General features: G+C 35.6%; 1 protein-coding gene across 1 annotated transcript in view; it reads right to left on the minus strand.

The window, feature by feature from the left end:
- Positions 1-19,079, minus strand: part of LOC113499056 (hemicentin-1-like) — a 66,313-nt gene that overhangs the window by 18,516 nt on the left and 28,718 nt on the right. Inside the window, exons 4-7 of the mRNA XM_026879391.1 lie at positions 12,026-12,136; positions 2,606-2,812; positions 545-690; positions 9-159 (exon numbers count right to left, since the gene is read on the minus strand). Coding sequence (XP_026735192.1) covers positions 9-159; positions 545-690; positions 2,606-2,812; positions 12,026-12,136 — 615 coding nt within the window. The remainder of the gene's footprint in view (positions 1-8; positions 160-544; positions 691-2,605; positions 2,813-12,025; positions 12,137-19,079) is intronic.

Genomic DNA, 19,079 nt, shown 5'->3' on the forward strand with positions numbered 1-19,079 from the left:
TGACTTACAGACGACGTCCAATTTGAAAGAATCTTCTAGACTCTGTCCGGGCAAAGCGTTGTTATCCGCTTGACACTTGAGCTGCACTCCATCGTCCTCTGGTAGAGGCATGAACTGCACCTGACTGCTCACCCACGTCTCATTCATCGCTTCCACGATCTAAGAAGAATTGAATATTAGAAAAAAGACGTGAAATACAAACAAATAAGTTAGCCTGCATTAGGTGCAAGTTAGCTTCTTTACCGAATTTAAGATTTGAAATCTCAGTGTCCGTAAAGAGGTTACTTGTAACTAGACTTTGAAAATTTGCTCTTATGGGCACCTACTTAATAAAATCATCAAATGAGAGTTTATCATTCACACAAACGTATTTAACGATTTTAATGTTTGCTAAAAAAGTTAATATCTTCATACTATAAAATAGCTTGAAATTAGTGACAGCTTAGCTCTTGCTTAATTTCTAGGTTCCATTATTTTTTTCATTAACTTGCATTTAAATCTATCCCTCCACAAAATCAACTGTAAATCATGTGACTCTACCCACCTTCCCTCTCTTGAACTTCCTGTTATCCTTATACCAGGTGAGCTGCGCTGGCGGCCGACTGCCCTCGGACAGGCACGTCAGAGTGATGTAACGCTCCGAGGATAGCGTTACCGGCTTGTTTGCTATCTGCACCATTGTAGGCCTCACTGTGGAATATGTATGGTTTGAGAAGAGATGAACAATATGAACGGTATTCGAAAATACATGAATATAGACAATACAGGTTTTGATACTACAATTTCAGTTACTAATTTTCTAAAGGCCATGAGTTCTAGACGGCGGTTTATGTTTCGATGCATTGATATAATAAAAAAATATATATTTTAGTCTGATTATTTGTTATTATCTGTTTTTTCAGGCGTATTTATTGGGATCGCCCAACTAGTTGCTGTCGCAATTGGAGACCTTGATCATGGCTTGGCTACAACGTTTAATTACTTATAAAATTAAATTATTTCATAATTATCGAGGATGAAAGCAACTCTGAAACCGAAGTAGTCTTTCGGTGATATTGCTTGAAGTTGCTTTTTTAAATCTCAAAATCAGTAGACTAATTGCCTCGGTAAGGATAGAAAATGTTTAGTTCACGTAAAGCTAAGCTTCAAGACAAGAAAAGACTTACCAATAAACTCACTTAACTATAATTTAGAATTATTACATGATTATAAACGTAATCAATAACTTTCTTTGATGCAATTACCGACTTAATTGGAAAATGTAGGAGGCATAATTTTAATAATACAATTCATTGGCTCATTTACATTTTATAGCAAAGGAAACGTATATAATGCCAGTAATGTTTCTTTAATTTCAAACCTTTTACAGTTTCGTAATGCAGAAATAAAAAAGTGAAATGCACGGTAATTTGTGTTTATCGATGTAAATTAAACGTTTCTTGCAATTCCAGTAAATTACGATTAATGGTTTTCAACTTTCGTTCAAAACGGAAATATTCTTTAATGTTACTTTAATTGTTTTCAGGTGTGATTATTAAATGAATGTGATCATATATTTTATATCACATAGTTTTTTATTATGGAATTATGGTTCTGGCTGCAAATATTAATAATATGTGATTTCAAGAAGTTTTCTCAAAGCCGCATTTAAAATCTGAATCTGTTTGCATTTTTTTCAGTTTAAGCAAAAAATCAACTAAAATTTTGCTTGACGTCACGATTTGATACATTTTTAACTAGTTTTTACATAACCGGTATTCACTTTTGACCTACATGTCTAATTATATATTTTTTTCAGAAAATTAAACAATTATCATGTACCATAATTGACTAAATTCAACTTTGTACGTACACAGTTAATATCCGTTATCTGAATGATTTTTAAGAGTCAATCAACAACACATGTCATATTATACAGTTGCGATCAAAACTCACGTTACTATTATTGAAATTCTCGTTTTTGAATATAGTCGAGTTTTAGCTTGGATAAGCTAAGTTTTTCACGCGGGTCGCGACCTGAATCAGAACTCGTGAAAGGATCCCGAACGAGTTCGAAACTAGTATAGAAACATGCACAGAGTTATGTAAAGACATAAGTATACCGTATAGAATAGGTGAAGACTGCTTCCAAGAAACAGGCTTCTATTTCAATTTTCATTCAACTTTATGTGTTTTAATTAACATAGATATTTCTATTAATTTAAGTTCTTGGTGTTATATTATATCGAAATCTTATTATTTTGACGGATTGTCGTGACGATCGATATAGGAAAACGTTGTGAATTGATCAAATTGAAATAAATGAGTTTTTGAATCATTTATGTACTCAAAATAGTGAAAAAAACAAGATTACAAATAATATGTGCAAGTACTGATTATTTCTCAAGATATTCACAAATAGTCAAATGCAGGCTCCCATTTTGTCAACACAAATCAGAAATCAACTACTTTTAGTATCAACTGAAAGTCATTGATGTTATCATTGTGAAAACTAAGCAGCTCTCTACTACCTAACCAGTTGTTAGCTTGCTTCAACTGGCTAACCTAACCTAACCAGTTGTTAACTTGCTTAATTAATTAGATCTATGATGAAACCCATACGTACAGTTCATTTCTAGTCTAACAGTCTTCTCCTGTGGGCTGACGAGGTTGGTGTTGGAGGCGCGACACTTGAAGGTGGTGTTCAGGTGGGTTCTCCGCACGTGAGGCAGTTCCAACCGATTCACCACCACGTGGGTGTCTGTCTTCTCACCGATGTACTGTGGTGCTGGGGTGCCGTCGATCAGCCACATAACTGTGGGGGCGGGACGACCTGGTGAAGAAAAGGGGGATTAGTGTGGAGGTTGGCTTGAAAAGTATTTTGTCAAGTCTTTTGGGAGTAATGTTCTGGTTCCGTTGGTTTTCAGCGTGTAACGGAAGGTCCCTTTCTTATGTGAAAGTAAAATAACCAATGGTTGGAATTTCACTTCATGTAATTATTTAGCAGAGATGATCATTTCTGTTCTACACTTATTTCGTACAATATTACTTATATGATCAAATTACTTGACTAAACTAAACTTGCCTAAAAGGGCTAAATGAGACGTGACTCCAACTTCATCTATTTAGCTTATTTTTGTCCACTGAACGCGCGCAACATTTCCTATCGTAATTGAATTGATGAACATTGCTAATTATTAATTGTCTCTAGCATTTTCCTCTCTTAACGAAATTTTCAAAAAGATAAATTCAGTTTTCCGCTTGCTTTAACTTGGTTATCTCTGAGGTAAACTGTTCGGGCAGACTCTTAATCATAGATGTAGCAGCGAGGCTCTTGTCGGCTAACTTTGGAGTCCTGCCAGTTCGCGGAGAATAGCTTCAGGACATATTTCTTGACCATCCTATTAATTTTCATGGCCAGTTATTTACTGGAGAATGCTCAACAGAATTTTCAGCATCTTATGCAGAACTGGTGATATTTTTGAAGTTGTCGATAAGGAAGATTTTAAAACAAATGGACTTGTAGTTTGATTTTTGATTAAAAATTGTTCCTTGCTAGCTTTAATCTTTTTTTTTCTTTTGTCTAAAAAACTAGCCGCGGGCAACCGAAATATTGCAAAAGCAACTCGTATTTCCTTAAAGATACGAAGAGGGACAGTAAAAAGGCACCGTCTATCAGCTACCCCTAAATTTGGAGCAATAAAGGAAGTAATACATAAAAACCCAATAGATTATGGGTCAGGAACAAAGTCGAGGCGCCTCAGGTCGGCCGAGTCCACCAGTAATTACGTTATCGTGGCCGGCCCCCGTCCTATTGATCATTCCACGTCACTTACTCCCAAACTTACTCCAACTTCGGTAGCTTCGCCCTTTACGAAAGGCACATTGAGACGTACCATCGTACCAACACTATATTCCCCGTAATAGGGGTAACAAAACAAAAGAAAACTCAGAATACTTTTCTCGAAAATATTTCTTGTTTTGTTATCGGTACCTATGTCAAAACTTTGTTTATGGGGGACAAAGGCGTCTAGATTAATGTTCGAAGCATTTTATGATCCTCTTGGTGGATTTATTTACATTTTGCGAATACTTACAAGTAGGTCTCTAAGTAATACTATTCTGGGAAATGTAATTGAGTAGGAGTGCAAAAAAATCCTTTTTTGAATTGTTTCAGTTAGTTTTATCTCAAATAAAATAATATATCTAAATATAAAAGCATTCTTGTTAACGTATAGGTAGGTTCTCCGTATCGACCTCTCCAGTTCCACCCACTGTCGAACCAAAAACATCGTCAGAACAATGTAAATTAGAACAACAGTGTACATTTCAGAACCCAAATATTTTTATAAGTAAGAGGGATAACGTATATCCGCCGTAACACTAAGGCGAAGCAATATTAACAAAAGGTCATTAGGATGAGAGCCGTTTTCCCTGACTATCTATTTGTCCGCACATTCGACCATGAAAATGATCTAGCGGAGTCGTTCTGCCGACACGGGATGACAACCCGCTAATCCCCCGGGCTATGCATAACTCCCTCTCAAAACATTAAGCGCTCTGAGGGATTAGCCGCGATTTATTTAAGAAGGTTCTCAACTTCGGCACAGTTACCGGTGATATAACTATTCACTGAACAAGTCTCTGTTTGAATCTTGTTTAGAGTAAATTTGTAACTTGAATAATCAAAGTCGATAAGTTTTGTGAACTCTGGTAATAACATTATTTGTGTACACAAGAGAATTCGAACGTAAACTATAATTTAAAGTTTGTGTAAGATGATAAGCCTTGGCCTCTTCAAGTTCATGTCACGGCACCTCTTGAAGGAGGCAACATATTAAAATTTCAGATAGGCTTTTGGTTGAATTAGACTTGGTAACAACCAAAACCAGTAAAAATCCGTATCGTTTGCGTTTTTTTATGCCTTACACAATTTACGTACGTGAGTATGTCACTGAACTCCTAATAAAGGACTCGATCGATTTAAATGCTTTTTTATATCCATTTCATCAGCTGGTGTCATTTAATGTTATGTTGCTCCAAATATAATTAAAGCATTGTTGTTAAGCTCGTGGCTAAGCTATAACCGCATAAGTGAAACGATCACAGGTTAAGCTATGCTTGACGCGGTAGGTCCGTAGATGGGTGACCATCTTTGTCATAACGAGTTCCACCGTGTTTTGGAAGGCACGTTAAATTATGGGTCCAGGCTGTTATTCTTACATCTTTAACAGTCGATACAGGTAGTTAGAAGCTTGAAAATTCTGACAACTAGTCTAACCAAGGGGTATCGTGTTGCCCAGGTAACCGGGTTGAGGAGGTCAGATAGGCAGTCGCTCCTTGTAAAAACACTGGTACTTAGTTGAATCCGGTTAGACTGGTAACCGACCCCAACATAGTTGGGAAAAGGCTAGGCCAATGCTGAATGATGTTACCTGGGTATTACAAAAACAAAAAAAAAACAGGTAAATTAAATGTTTGTTGAACATTTTGTTCAGTAATTTCTCAGGATCTACATGTCCAAAGTCCACAAACATTGTTGTCATAAGCCTAAAAGCATTCGCTATATTATTCTATATTTTTGGTTAGAAACGGACTAGACTAGACTATAATGAAATATGATTGAAACTAAACCGTACAAGATATTTTTTCAGACTTCCAAAAATATTATAGGTATATTATAGGTAGGTAAAATATTATAGGTAGATACTCAATATAATCATTCCGTTGGGTCGCGAACGACCTTTTCAAGCCTACCCTGTATTTGGTATCTTCAATGTCCAGAGCCGAGTAAAGCTTTCACTAAAAGGCTAGGTTTGTGAACACCGTCTGATGTATTACCGTTCTGTCCGTACTTTTTGAAAAGGGAGCTATTAGGTATTATACTACAACTAGCTGACCCAGCAAACGTTGTTTTGCCTAATAAATTATTTCTAGTTATATGTATTTTTAAATGCCACATTATAAAAAAAAAAAAAATCGTCCAAAAAATAAAAATGAAAATTCTTAGGGGTATGAAAATAGATGTTAACCGATTCTCAGACCTCAGAATGCGCATATCAAATTTGTTAAAAATCGGTTAAGCCGTTTCAGAGGAGTACGGTAACTAACATCGTGACACGGGAATTTTATATATTAGAACATATCATTAGTACAGCTAGTTTGTTAGAAAACACGTTGAGTAAACTTCAATTGCTCATGACGGTGACCGAAGTCAATCAGGTTTTGGAGACGATAATCTTTAATACAATCGTTCGAGATTTAAACACGTAGTTCCGAACTCAAAAGGTTAATATGGAACCTTAATTCTCAGCTGTCAGTCAGTGTCACCAGGATGTATCTCATGATCGGTATATATAGATAGATAGTTGTCAATTTTCACAGGTGATGTTTTTCAGCTGCCGCTATACCAAAAAATACTTTTGGTAAAGATGAAGGGCAGGCTATGATCTTGCGGTCCTAAAATTAATGGGTGTCTCTTTTTATTTTATTCGTAAGGAACACTTGTCTTAGTCACGCGACTCCGTTTCGCACTTGACGAATTTTCACTTAAATATTCTGGGTATAATGAGAAAACGCATAGATGACATCACTAACTTACTATTGCGTATACGAGCGAGTTGTTTACGAACACCGGTTGACATATACACCAAACTACAATGCCATTAGGTAGTGAAAGTTATGTTGTACTGCGCTTCCCATGTAGCACGTTTCGATGTTCCCCATAAAATGCGCCGTGTGCATACACCCTTAGTGCGCTTATACACGCTGAGAAAAGTCTTCAGTATTAGGGAAAACTAGACTGACATACTCAGGCAATTTAGCGTTTCTTCTGTTCTTTAAATTCGTAACGATCCTACAAACGACGTGTGTACATTACTCCGATGGTAATGAAGAAAATAATCTATTGTCTGTGATCAACGGACCACCTTAAAATCCCTTTAGTGCGGGGTCTACACTTGGCAAAACGAATATTCGTGTCTCAATGCATAGGGCGAAGGTTTTTTTTAACTTAAGCTTTTACTGAAAATGAGGACCGTCGACTTTTTTACTGTATACATACAGCCTTAGCCTCTAAACACAATAAAGTGACAGAAGACATCTTCCAATTCCCTCCCTTTGTTTTGCTTATACTTTGTTTATTTACTCAAGTACTGCGTCCCTTTCTTCGCCTTTCATACAAATAATAAGATGAACCTAAATGTAAGTTTACGTTAGTATTTCAGAAAAGAATATTTGTTTGCTTTTGTGCTCTTTCCTTTTATCTTTTTTTGCGCACGGTACAATAGAATGGGTATGAAATACGATATCTTTTTTGTGTATGCATGAACAACTAGAATATAATTATTCAAAAGCCAGTGATAATTGGAATGTATAAATAATAAATGTATTTGCTTTTGTAAAAACGAAGATAAATGATGCTGAATATAAAATGTAGAGGTAAATTGCTGTAATTTGAAAAGTTATTATTTTTATTTCATGTAAAGTTTGAACGTTGTTTAGATAAATTATAGTATCAATGAAATATTGAGCGAATGCTATTGTTATATTTCGTTTTTACTAAAATGTTTTATGGCTTTAGAATCCTGCAGGGCTACAAAAACTGACGAATTACAATACGATTTATGATTTTGACTACGAGTTTGCAATTGTCTTGTCATATTACCAATCCTACGACGACTTTATACTTGTTCAAGATGTTCATAACTTAATCAAACAGACTCAAAATCCGACATGAAAATCGATTGAAACGACTAATCCGTAACAATAAGCCGAATATAATAAAATCGAGTAGGTTTCTACAAAGATAATTGATATAAAGTTTGCAAAATGTTTTGGCGCCATTTCCCGGCAGCCTCCCCCTACAAGGGGAAGGGGAGGGGATGCTGGCGTATCTTGGGGCGATGGATAACTTTACACCGGGTGCCATTTGGAGCCGATCTCTCAGAGTGACTTATCGGTAAGTTTAAGAGCGATATATCAAAGTAATCGCTTTAATTTCTCATCTCCCACTTGGGGTAGAACTTATGCTTATTCCTTGACTGATACCGCCGTGATTTGTGAAGATGTAGTCACTTCGATAGTTTTATGTTTACAGTATTTGTGTGGTTATGTGACGATCAGTTTTCAGGTACAGATAAATATTGCCGTTTCAATAAGTATGAGAGGGTACTTTACTAAGAACATCTAAGTAGTCCATTAGTGAGGTTTCCCAAAAATATATCACATCATTATGAAGTTTGGAAGATAGAAGAAGAATTAAATATAAGATGATAAAATGTATGGCAATGGGGGCCAGTAACATTACTTGCCAGTAAAAAGCGTACTAGTAAGTGACGTCACATTATTACTTCACTGTAGCCCTCAATTTTTGTTTACGAGAAGAAAAAAAATTTACCTATTTAAAAATATGTATTTTTTAGAAATCTCTCTGACGGTCTAAACATAGTTCTTGTCAAAAACCCTATTACAGTTGTGTGGGTAAGACAGCACGTAGCAACACCTCACGTTAACAATAAAATCCTTAGTTTCTGGACTAGTAAGGCTTCGTTTTAACACTATCCTACTCGCGCCTGAATCTTGTATTGGCTTAATGTTAACCCTTTAAAGCTGACATCAGATAGTGTTTATAGGGGACACTGGAAATGAAATGGTCTTTGTCCGCCCTTTGTTGCAGCGCGCCTTATCTTAAGTGTCAAGTCGTTCTAAGATGGACATTGGACAATACATAAATCTGAGTTCGTTGAACCTTTTGGTATGTTGCAATGGTTGGTTATATATTGAGTATTCGGTTTTCAGCGACTAAAACTGTTAACTTTGATATCATTTATGACCACCAAGGTTATAAATACATGTGATATTAAAAATATTAGGTTAGGATTGATGCGAAGCGCAAAATACTTACTTAAATGAAACTACATATTTACATTTATAAATGCATAATATTTGTTGGTTGCATAATTTTAAGAACGGCCTATGTATCGGACGGATTCCTGTAAGGTTTTCATACATAGTACTCATACAAAAGTACCCCGGCAGTAAAAACTTTCGACTCCACAAGTTTTAAATGGCTTGACCGATTTTTATCGCACACGTGTTAGAATAGTGTTCTTACACATGCTCATAATACACCTACAGTACGAATCAAATCGAAATCGCTTAAACCTTACGACAGTTATGATGATTCAGGCAGATAGACAGCGAAACGTCCAAGTTATAACACCTCTTTTTGGGTCGGTAGTTAAACAGTTAGACTGAATATTTATACATATGATACAAGGGTAACGCCTAAGTAAACCATTGTATCGTCTATTTTAAGAAAATATTTCAATTCAAAAATACAAAATCATGTTACGGTCTTTTCATTTAATTATCCAACGAATTCTCTTTTCATAATAAGAAAAAATAACGACCCAATTATATGATTTAAGCGCTTGACTTTTTGATCAAAGGTAAATTTATGAATCCACTGAATAATTATTTGAAGAACATTCAAAATATGTGCTGAGTTTAAATCAAGGCTTAACTTTGTGATTTAAAGTTATTTATCGATTTAATTCATCTGCTGTCTATCGATTACGAGTTTTTCAGTTTTTGTTTAGAGCTAGGGAGTAAATTTTGACAGTAACCATCGTGAGAATGATTCATTATTAAATGATGTAACGGTTTACTCACGCGTATTTATCGGGGTAGCCCGACTAGTTTCTGCTCATGTTTAAGGACTCCGGTTGGGTCCGAAACTAGTCGGGATACCCCGATAAATACGCGTGAGTAAAACGTTATATCATTTAATAGGGACTAAATTGTTGGAAATTGTCCTGCCCGGGAACGGATCTCCCCGAAGGACCTCTGCTCAGTGGCTGTGGGATGAGACGTTTTGTAGTTTGATACGAAATAAACTAATTGATATGTCAATCAATATTGCAGAGCGCGTTCATCTCTTGGCTATGAGATAATGGAATCGGGCTTCTAGTAACGGGCACGTTAACCAATGTTGGTATGATAATGCATAACAATATTGTCCGGTACGTCATTAGTTTGCGAAGGTCTACCATGTGTATCATCTTTATCAATGTTGAAAAAGAGTCGATGGTTTTGGTCACCATTTGGTTTCCCTTATTCCAGTTTTCCCGTATGTTAAGTTGGGTAGTCTGGATCAGCTGACATTTAAAAACGGTTAAAAACAACCTGATTGGTAATAATATTTTTGAGCCATTTGTGGCTGATACCCGAACCTGATACCCAACCTGATGCCCAAGATGATGAACCTGATACCCAAGTGCAAGAGTTCTTTATAAAGAACTTGCAAAGTGCCTGTTCGACTGCCCCCGTGATCTGAGGGCTGTTCCGTTTCTTGCACAGAGAATGGCATTGTTTTCCAACGTGGCAATGCGTATGCTTCCATTTTGTAACGCTTTCATGGTTCTTTGGATAACACTTTAATAGTTTTACACGCTTTCTTAAATTATTACTCTTATGAAGTTTATTATAGCTATATTTATTTTAAAATTTGGTATAATATCAAAGATTTAAAAAATAATCATTTTTCTCTTTTGAATCATGGCGAAATGGACTATGACGTATGGACTAACTAATTACTCCCTAAATTAATCTCCCAAGTGGTTTAACATTACGACAAATAATTTAAAAGTGATTTATTGAGTCTTCATTACGTAATATTACATAATACAGGTGGAGTTCTGACAAAGCATATAAGACACCACAAAATAAGCCCCTTCTCTCATGAGAGACCAACATAATCAATCATTAAGCTACAATCGGCTTGTCGACTAATTAGAACGTAATAATAAAACACCTCGACGCGGAAAGATAATATATTTATCAAGCAGTGGGACAATTATAATACGGATACTTTTATATTGATACTAGCTGTTGCTCCCGGTTTTGCGTGGATGTAGGGTATAGCTTCAACAACAAACAAAGGGTCTTTTGACAAAATCAGCCTGTTAATCCTAGCTATCTCCTATGCAAACTTGTTGAAATCGATTCAGCCGTTTTGGCGTACAGGAGCAACAAACTTACGCGAGTTTCGAGTTTAATGCGGAAGAGTTAGATTTATTTAAAAAGCTATACTCATAAAAGTAATATAGGTGCCTAAACACCTCATTATAAATAAATGTTTTCAATACTTATTAAACGATTGTAAAACTTGCTACAGGTATATTATGGTGTACATGCTTTTATGTAAGCAGAAAAAAAATACAGAGTAAAATTTTTCTGTTAATCTTCAGCAGAAAATTATTAAACCAGATTTAAATGTAAACTCCTTTTTATTGGCTAGAGTAACCGCTCCTTTGGGAAACTCGAGAAATCCTAGAAAAACAAATGTATCGTTTTAACTAAAATTTAACTTACTCTTTGAGACTTTTCAGTTTGTAAATTAACTCATAGCGATCTGCAAATTATTTAAAGTGATACTTTAATTTTGAACTTCCAGTTTAGTCGATATTCTAAGTTAAGATCTCAAATTATTATTTTCATTTTTTTTTTCTCTAGCCCACTGTGTCCCACTGCTGGGCAAAGGCCTCCCCCAAATCCTTCCATATTACTAGGGAAATATTAAACTGTGTTTATGATCTATATATGTATATTTCCGATATTGTAGTGAGAATAAATCCATGCCCGTTAGATCATCACAAAGGTAAGGAGAATAAAATAATACAATTTTCTACCAAGTATGATTGTCACTGGCACAGAACGGGGATCACAGTTGCAAAGTGAAGATTTTAAGTATTGTGATTGGCCAGTTAACTTTTACTCCACCTGGGTAGTTGGGGTGGAGAAAAAATAGACCGTTTTCACATGTAGTTCCAGTACCGTAAAAAAATACATGAAAAGCCAACGCACATCACTGCAGCAAAACAAGACCAGTTGTTGAACAACCTATAATATAATAATGATAAAATATGCTGAACTTTGTCTTAACATGTAACATCCTCTGTATAGTGCATACCATATTTTAAGCAAATAAATCTTTGCCTTTGTCTTTACATAAGACGTTACCTCACAACATATACGGCCTTACCTCCTCGGACTTCACACACGAGGACCAGTTCGTTGCCCTCTTCCAGAGGACCGACCACCCCGGACACGTCCCGGCCAGACTTGTCGTACAGGATTAGCTGGTGAGGCGGTACTGCAACAAATATTAACTGTTAATACATTTGAAGTAACTGGAATATGAAGGGAGAACGTTGCTTAGTGGACATTACAAAGATTCGCAAGAAGATTCAAAATACATATAAAGAAAAAATCTAATTTAATGGTCAATTGTTCTCAATTTAAATCGATTATTTATTGCGTTCCATAATGTCAGGTATATAGGTGGTTTTAGTAAGTTCAGACTTCATGTTGGACCCTGTCGGTCACAGAAAAAGTTAAAAAGCAAGAACTATTCAGTTAAATGAATAATTGTGACATACCACACATTTGATGACCTTTTAAAATAAACACATGCAACACAAACCAGTATACTTGAAACCTCATTTCATGTTTCATTAAAATATTCGAATGAAAAAATAACAACAAAACACCAATCATTTTCATGAACGGCTTCTTAAAAACGAGCCGATTTAAAATCAATAGAAAATTACGCAACAGGCGAATTTAGAAGAGTTTATAGACCTATACAACTCATTAATATAACAAGGAGGTTGGAAGAATACTCAAATTATTTTTTCATTATGAACTCTGAATAATATCTACTTTATAAACAATATATACTATTATATATAATAATTACTACCGGGCTATTTTTAAATCGTCGTGTGTCTTAATTAACCGAACGCTAAACTTGTTATGTTTAAGTATAGATTACGCGACATGTCTGTAGCACCGTAGCTCCTAAACGGGTAAACCAATTTGGATAGGGTTAGTCAGCGGTTTTTTATTAAATTTTGTCTACTGGTAAATAAATTGTTGTATTAAAAGAGAATAAATAAGTAATGGAGAAATATTGAGATAGATATAAATGTAGTACACACACAATTAAGAAATAACTTTTATTAACGTGTAATAATCCGCGAATCAAACTTTTTCAAAACCCAACACCAAAACAAATAAACGCATGACATAAAATTAATGTTCACCTAAATACAGCCAATACGATCACTTCTATTCAAGACAAATCAAACGCACAACCTCACCCTAACATAATGTATAAACATGACTACGTAACAAGACATCTGGCACAATAAGACACCCCACTGAAAATAACGTGGCAAACAAAGAACAACTCATTATTGAGATGCCAATAGAATACTGTACAGGTTATGAAGTGGAAACTGGAATAAACAGATGGTTTGTATAGGAGGTTGTGCTACTGTGTGTGGATAAATATTAATATGACGTATAACGAAAGCTGTTAAAAAAATAAGCCGGACTTTAAGAAGAATCTCTGAAAAAGATAATCGATGTTCAATTTTGCATAGAAATTGTGATTGAACGCAATAATTAAATAACAAAGGAGCAGAGATGTTTTAAATAAAAGATATTGCTATAAATGCATTTTTTTATTATACGAAATAATGAATATTTGATTTCAAGTGAATATATAAAGAAGTGAGTTAAAAAAGAAATCATTTAAAACTAATTAACTATGGTTTGAATTAATTTGATTTATAGAACATTTCTTTAAAACTAACGAAAAACATACAATTGATATTACACAAGCAAAGTCAACTATCTTCTCTACACACAGAACATAAAAACAAGTCACTTTCTTCAACCCCTTACAAAACTCTAAACACATTGCAAGCAAAACAATTTCAGTGCAATATTACGTAAGACCCTCACTTAGAGACCAAGAACCGTTTATATCGAGTTCCTACCCTACCCCTATCACTTGTAAATGCTTTGTATTACATACCGCGCCGACAAGCCTTGCCTATACTATCAGGCAATTGAATAATACTGCGTTACTTGTCAACAATAGGGACCAACGTCCTTCCCTGAGCAGGGTACCAAGCATTGTACAAAAAACGTGGGACCAAGAATTTTGGGTCGGCGCGATTGATAAACGTGCAAATACTTCTGTGGCGGGATATTGAATGCTAACGAGTGTTGTCCTGATTTCGAGTAGAATGTGGAAATAAAATATATGTGCAAAGAGACAAGTATACATTTAGACTAGGAAAAGTAAAAAAGAGATTTATGACTTTTTGGATCTCTGAAAAATTATCTAGCTGTTTTATATTAACAGCTTTGTAGTTCTTTGACTTTATATATGTTTTCCAAATTATAAAATAGTTTAGATCAGATTATATACTTGTCAATTCAGCCTCTGCAGGACTATTAAAGAACCGTATGTATTCCAAACCCATCCATCACGAAATTATCTAACGCTACTGTCAAACTATATGAATGAATGGTCAGCGGTGCGTCTGAATAAACACTTCAAAAACCGCTAACGCAACATGACAGACGGCACTAATTACGGTCGTATAAACAAAACAATAGTTGAACAGTGAGCACGTAGTAAGAGGGACGACCGCAAAACCGAATTACGCTTCGGTCCTTTCCAGTATTGGTAACGAAAGTGTGCCCGCACCCTTAGTCCCGGATCGTACGAGTCGTACGATACTGTCGGGTCGCTCTGCCCAGGCTAGTTAGTAGGCATTACGGACCCAGCCATTCGGCAAGTTGCCCCTCCATGGTACAATCGGTGGCCGACTGAACAACATCCAATTTAAACGGAATTTCATAGTCGACGGCGTCAATTAAACACAACCCTATGTCGATATGACGTTTGTTTTGTACCCATAATGGCGCCAATTTGCTTCTGATTCGTTAGATCTAATTAATTGGTTTCAGTTTTTTTCGATCCAATTTATTTTTTAAACAATAGTTGTTACGTTTCACCTAGATTTGCAATTAAAACAGTTTCGTGCCAATCTAAATGTTTTGGATAATAAATAACGTTATAACCTCACTATTTGAAACAACAATTAGTATATCAGTATCGGCGTTATGAAGCTACGGTATATAATGAGCGGATAACGAGCCCGGTTATTGATGCGATCTCAGACGATAAATAACAAGTTGGTCTAACTACGAGCTATAAATATGTTTTACAATCGCACGGTACATCCTGTCCACTCCCTCTCATATATCATAAAGGAACATAGGATACGATCAATTCGCGTGGTCTCCCTTGCGATAACGCGTTTGATGTGACGATAAATCGCATAGCTGAGACTACAGCTGAAATTATAGCTGTTGAATTATGCATTAGCGGCAACACGCTAGCGGTTGTAAAAGTGCCCGACGATGGGTCGAGCCGACCGCCCGAGAACACTATTTGTACACAAATACTGCCACGGTTTAGTAGGGTTACGAGACGCGCTGGCAACCGATGTTAGGGGTAGAGCTGTTCTCTATGATATATTCTAAACAATTTACACAAATATTAAGTTAAAAAACCTTATACTTTTTCCTTTCACACATAATCATAGAATGACCGAATGCCAAAAGACCAAAAAAAAAATTGAGATTTTTGGTAAAACCAACATTACGAAATAGTTTTTTTCGTGCAACATTTGTCAGTACTCACTTAAAGTTATTTGTCAGAATAACTCGTTTCACAAATCCATGGTAAGTCTATCATCCCGGTTTTATAGCTAGCCGCATTATACGACTAAGTATATTACATAGTTTACGAGATTTCGACACTTCTTGATATAAGTGGGGTATTTGTCCATACGTTACTCGCTATAACTTAAAAGTCGGACTAGTTTTACGACAAACGATTTTCAAGCTTTTTATTCAGACGTTTAAGTCGAATATTTGTTTGAGGGATCTAACATTACGTAGTTTTGCTCCGTTTGTGTTAATTGCTGTTACATCGACGATATAATTACCGGGTACTTGAAAGTTGTCGAGATACCTTGGTGTAAGAACTTCTAGTAGTTTTGTATTTAATTAAATGAATACAACTATTATGTTTGAATACAACTATTTATTACGTATTTGATAAACAGACCTTGTTGAAAATTGCAGTAGGAACTATTTTTCGTCCGTTAAAGCAAAGAAAAATAAGGTTAAGCAACTTTGGTTCAGTTAATGATTGTTTTTTTCAAAATTTAGTAATGTTTAGGCTATTAATTAACAATTTTATTTCCTTTAATTATAAATGTCAGTTTTTATTAAATAAAACATAAATTGGTCCATTGCAAGAAAAGCACAGCATTTTTATGATGTGCGTCACAACGATATTCCAACACAACGCTTGTGCACAAACAGCATAAGGCAAGTTACTTTACGATTAAACTTGCTTGTTTTAAACGAACTTCAATATACGGGTATGAATAAAACCTCTTAGTTTATTCGTCAGTATATTTCTAAACATAATCGATACACGTTCACCAGCTTGCTACTACGAACTTGTTTCATTAAATTCAAATTTCGCGTTGTACTTATTAATTCAGGCGAGCATTTCCCGCACGTCGCCGTCGAGCCGCCAGACGCCTGTTTTTTATATTCACGTCGCTTCCACATCGGCCGATGAAGTTTTCGAGAAATTTGAAGGCTCTCGAAAAGGGTTCTTCACTCAGACCGTATCGCGATAATTGCCAAGTTCCGTTCTCCTCGTTCTGTTTTACTTTCCTTAATCCTAACTTGTCTACAATATGGCTTTAATTGTATTACAATATTGGTATTCGTTAACGTCTATTGTCGTGAATTAAGGGTTCTGTGGTTTGTAATTGAGTTTTCTTTTTTGTTGTACTACTGTTTTGGGGTACGTTTTTGCTTGGATCTGTTTATTTTAGAGCTAGACTGAATTTTACTGTGATCAAACTGTATCTAGGTACGAGTAGATAGCTTATATTAGACTTTCTTAGTAGAAGTTACTCAGTATTTATTGGACACTAGCTGTTGCCCGCGACTTCGTCCCCGTGGGTAGAAGATATAAGTTATGATTTATACCTGCCCTGTTTTTTTTCACATTTTCCATTGTATCTTCGCTGCTATTAGTCGCAGCGTGATGGTTTATAGCCTAAAGCCTTCCTCGATAAATGATCTATTCAACACAAAAAGAATTTTTCAATTTGAACCAGTAGTTCCTGAGATTAGCGCGTTCAAACAAACAAACAAACAATCAAACTCTTCAGCTTTATATATTAGTATAGAGTATAGATTTGATTTATGTAGTTAAGGATTTTTTTAAACACCTCCCGAACTAAGAAATCGAATTTTTGAGTTGCGAAAGGCTCTACAGAAATTCTAATTTCAGATACAAAACTCCCAGACTTAGAACATGCATTCATGGATCACACAAACGCTTGTCCTATGCGGAGCTCAAACGCGCGTCCCGTAGCGGAGTGGGATTGGCGTGTATGCTATAGGTTTGGTTTATTTTGTAGATAATTGTGTTATATTTAAGATAAAGTGACAAGCAAGTACAAAAATAAGGCCTTTGCCCAGCAGTGGGATTTAAAAGGGCGATAAAGAAATAATGTACTCCATGTAGCCAACATCTGTTTCTACACCCTCAGTATCGTTGATATAGATTTCAGCAAACATTTTTAGGAGATCCCTTTCAAGAACGCTCATTAGCGATGTCGACAACTCCAAAGGAACAATAAAGTGTGTTCCTCACTGTAATGAGTCTCCAAGACTCTATTTGTTTGGTAAATAACACAAAACAAACGCACTCTATTAGCTTTGACGTCGAATTGTTAAAGGACGTTTAGAATTTTCATAATAAAATCCGCCTCTTTGTACAGACAGCAATAAAAGTCTTTAAGCACCAATCCTTAGACCAAGTCACACATAAGTCAACAATCGTTAACGTCAATAGAAAACGTTCAAAAGTATGAAGATGACAGGTCAAGGTCACGAGAAATGACATTTTCATAAATTTGAGAGATATCTATTGATGTTAAAAATTGTAGTTATGTCTCTTGGCTTAAAAGGTTGATTTACAAGTCATCCAAATACAATTAATAAATAAATTATTTCGACTGGGAAATACAACGGTATAAATACCAGAATTCTGTTGGAAATACTTACTTTACTAAACTTTATTTTGAACATTTTTGACAGTTCGAAATCTGTTTGTTCGATTTTTGTTGCTGACAGTACGAAAGTTGCATAAGTCCGTACTTTCTTTAACAATAGCGTTTTTGTCTTTTACCTTTTTGTATGACCTTTAGAAGGTCTTTCAAAAGGATCTTTGGTCTAGAAGTTGAAAGTTTAGAACAATGTTAGGCACATTTCCATTATCCAGTGTTCTGTTAACGAATTTATTTTTAGCTTACGTTTTCATTTTTTTGTAGTTAAAAACTTGTATCAAAAGATTATAACTTAAACTTTTAAAATGAAAAACGTAGGGTTACATACAATTTTTCGTTATTTTTTTTGTAAATGCTGAATTAGTTTGCAAATTAGTATAGAGACTACATTTTACCGTGATGACGGAACTGGGCAAAGGCTATTACAAATTATGCAGCTAAAATGTCAGTTTACCGGAACAAGTCGAACACAAACACAGAAATTGACGTACTAAACAAAAGACAACACATACATGTGTTTTAGAAGTTATCAGACCTCGTAAATAGTCTTTGTTTAAACAGTGTGAAATATAGGTTTGCTGTGCAATACCTTGGCGCGCGGCGGTCGTAGAGACGATGACTTACGATACGGCGTTGCAACCCCCACTTAACTGTTACATATTGCTTCACTTAACTCAAAACCCGGCCTGGAAAGAATTACACGCGGAAGTGGATCGCGGGCCGCGAACGTGCGCAACACAGACACATTTCCCCGTCGGCCTTATAAATGGCGACGCGCTAAACACCAACTAATGATGCAGAGCCGCCCACCGATAAATTCCCAAAGCGATCGATCGATAACGGATTCAAAATAAATCTCCCAATAAACATATTTTATTGCATTCTTGATCAGCCAACAACCCGAAACCCCGCAAGTGTAATAATTTGAGGTTTCCAACTTGATGTTTAATCGAATAATCGAATTAATAACGGTCATTATAATTTAATGCAGAATATACGTTGCGCCAAACAAAATGTAGCGTAAATTCATGCGGAAACTGAACCGGTATTTTCAAGTGGAGCTCGTTT

Source organism: Trichoplusia ni, chromosome 11 (assembly GCF_003590095.1).
Source record: "Trichoplusia ni isolate ovarian cell line Hi5 chromosome 11, tn1, whole genome shotgun sequence".
NCBI lineage: Eukaryota > Metazoa > Arthropoda > Insecta > Lepidoptera > Noctuidae > Trichoplusia > Trichoplusia ni.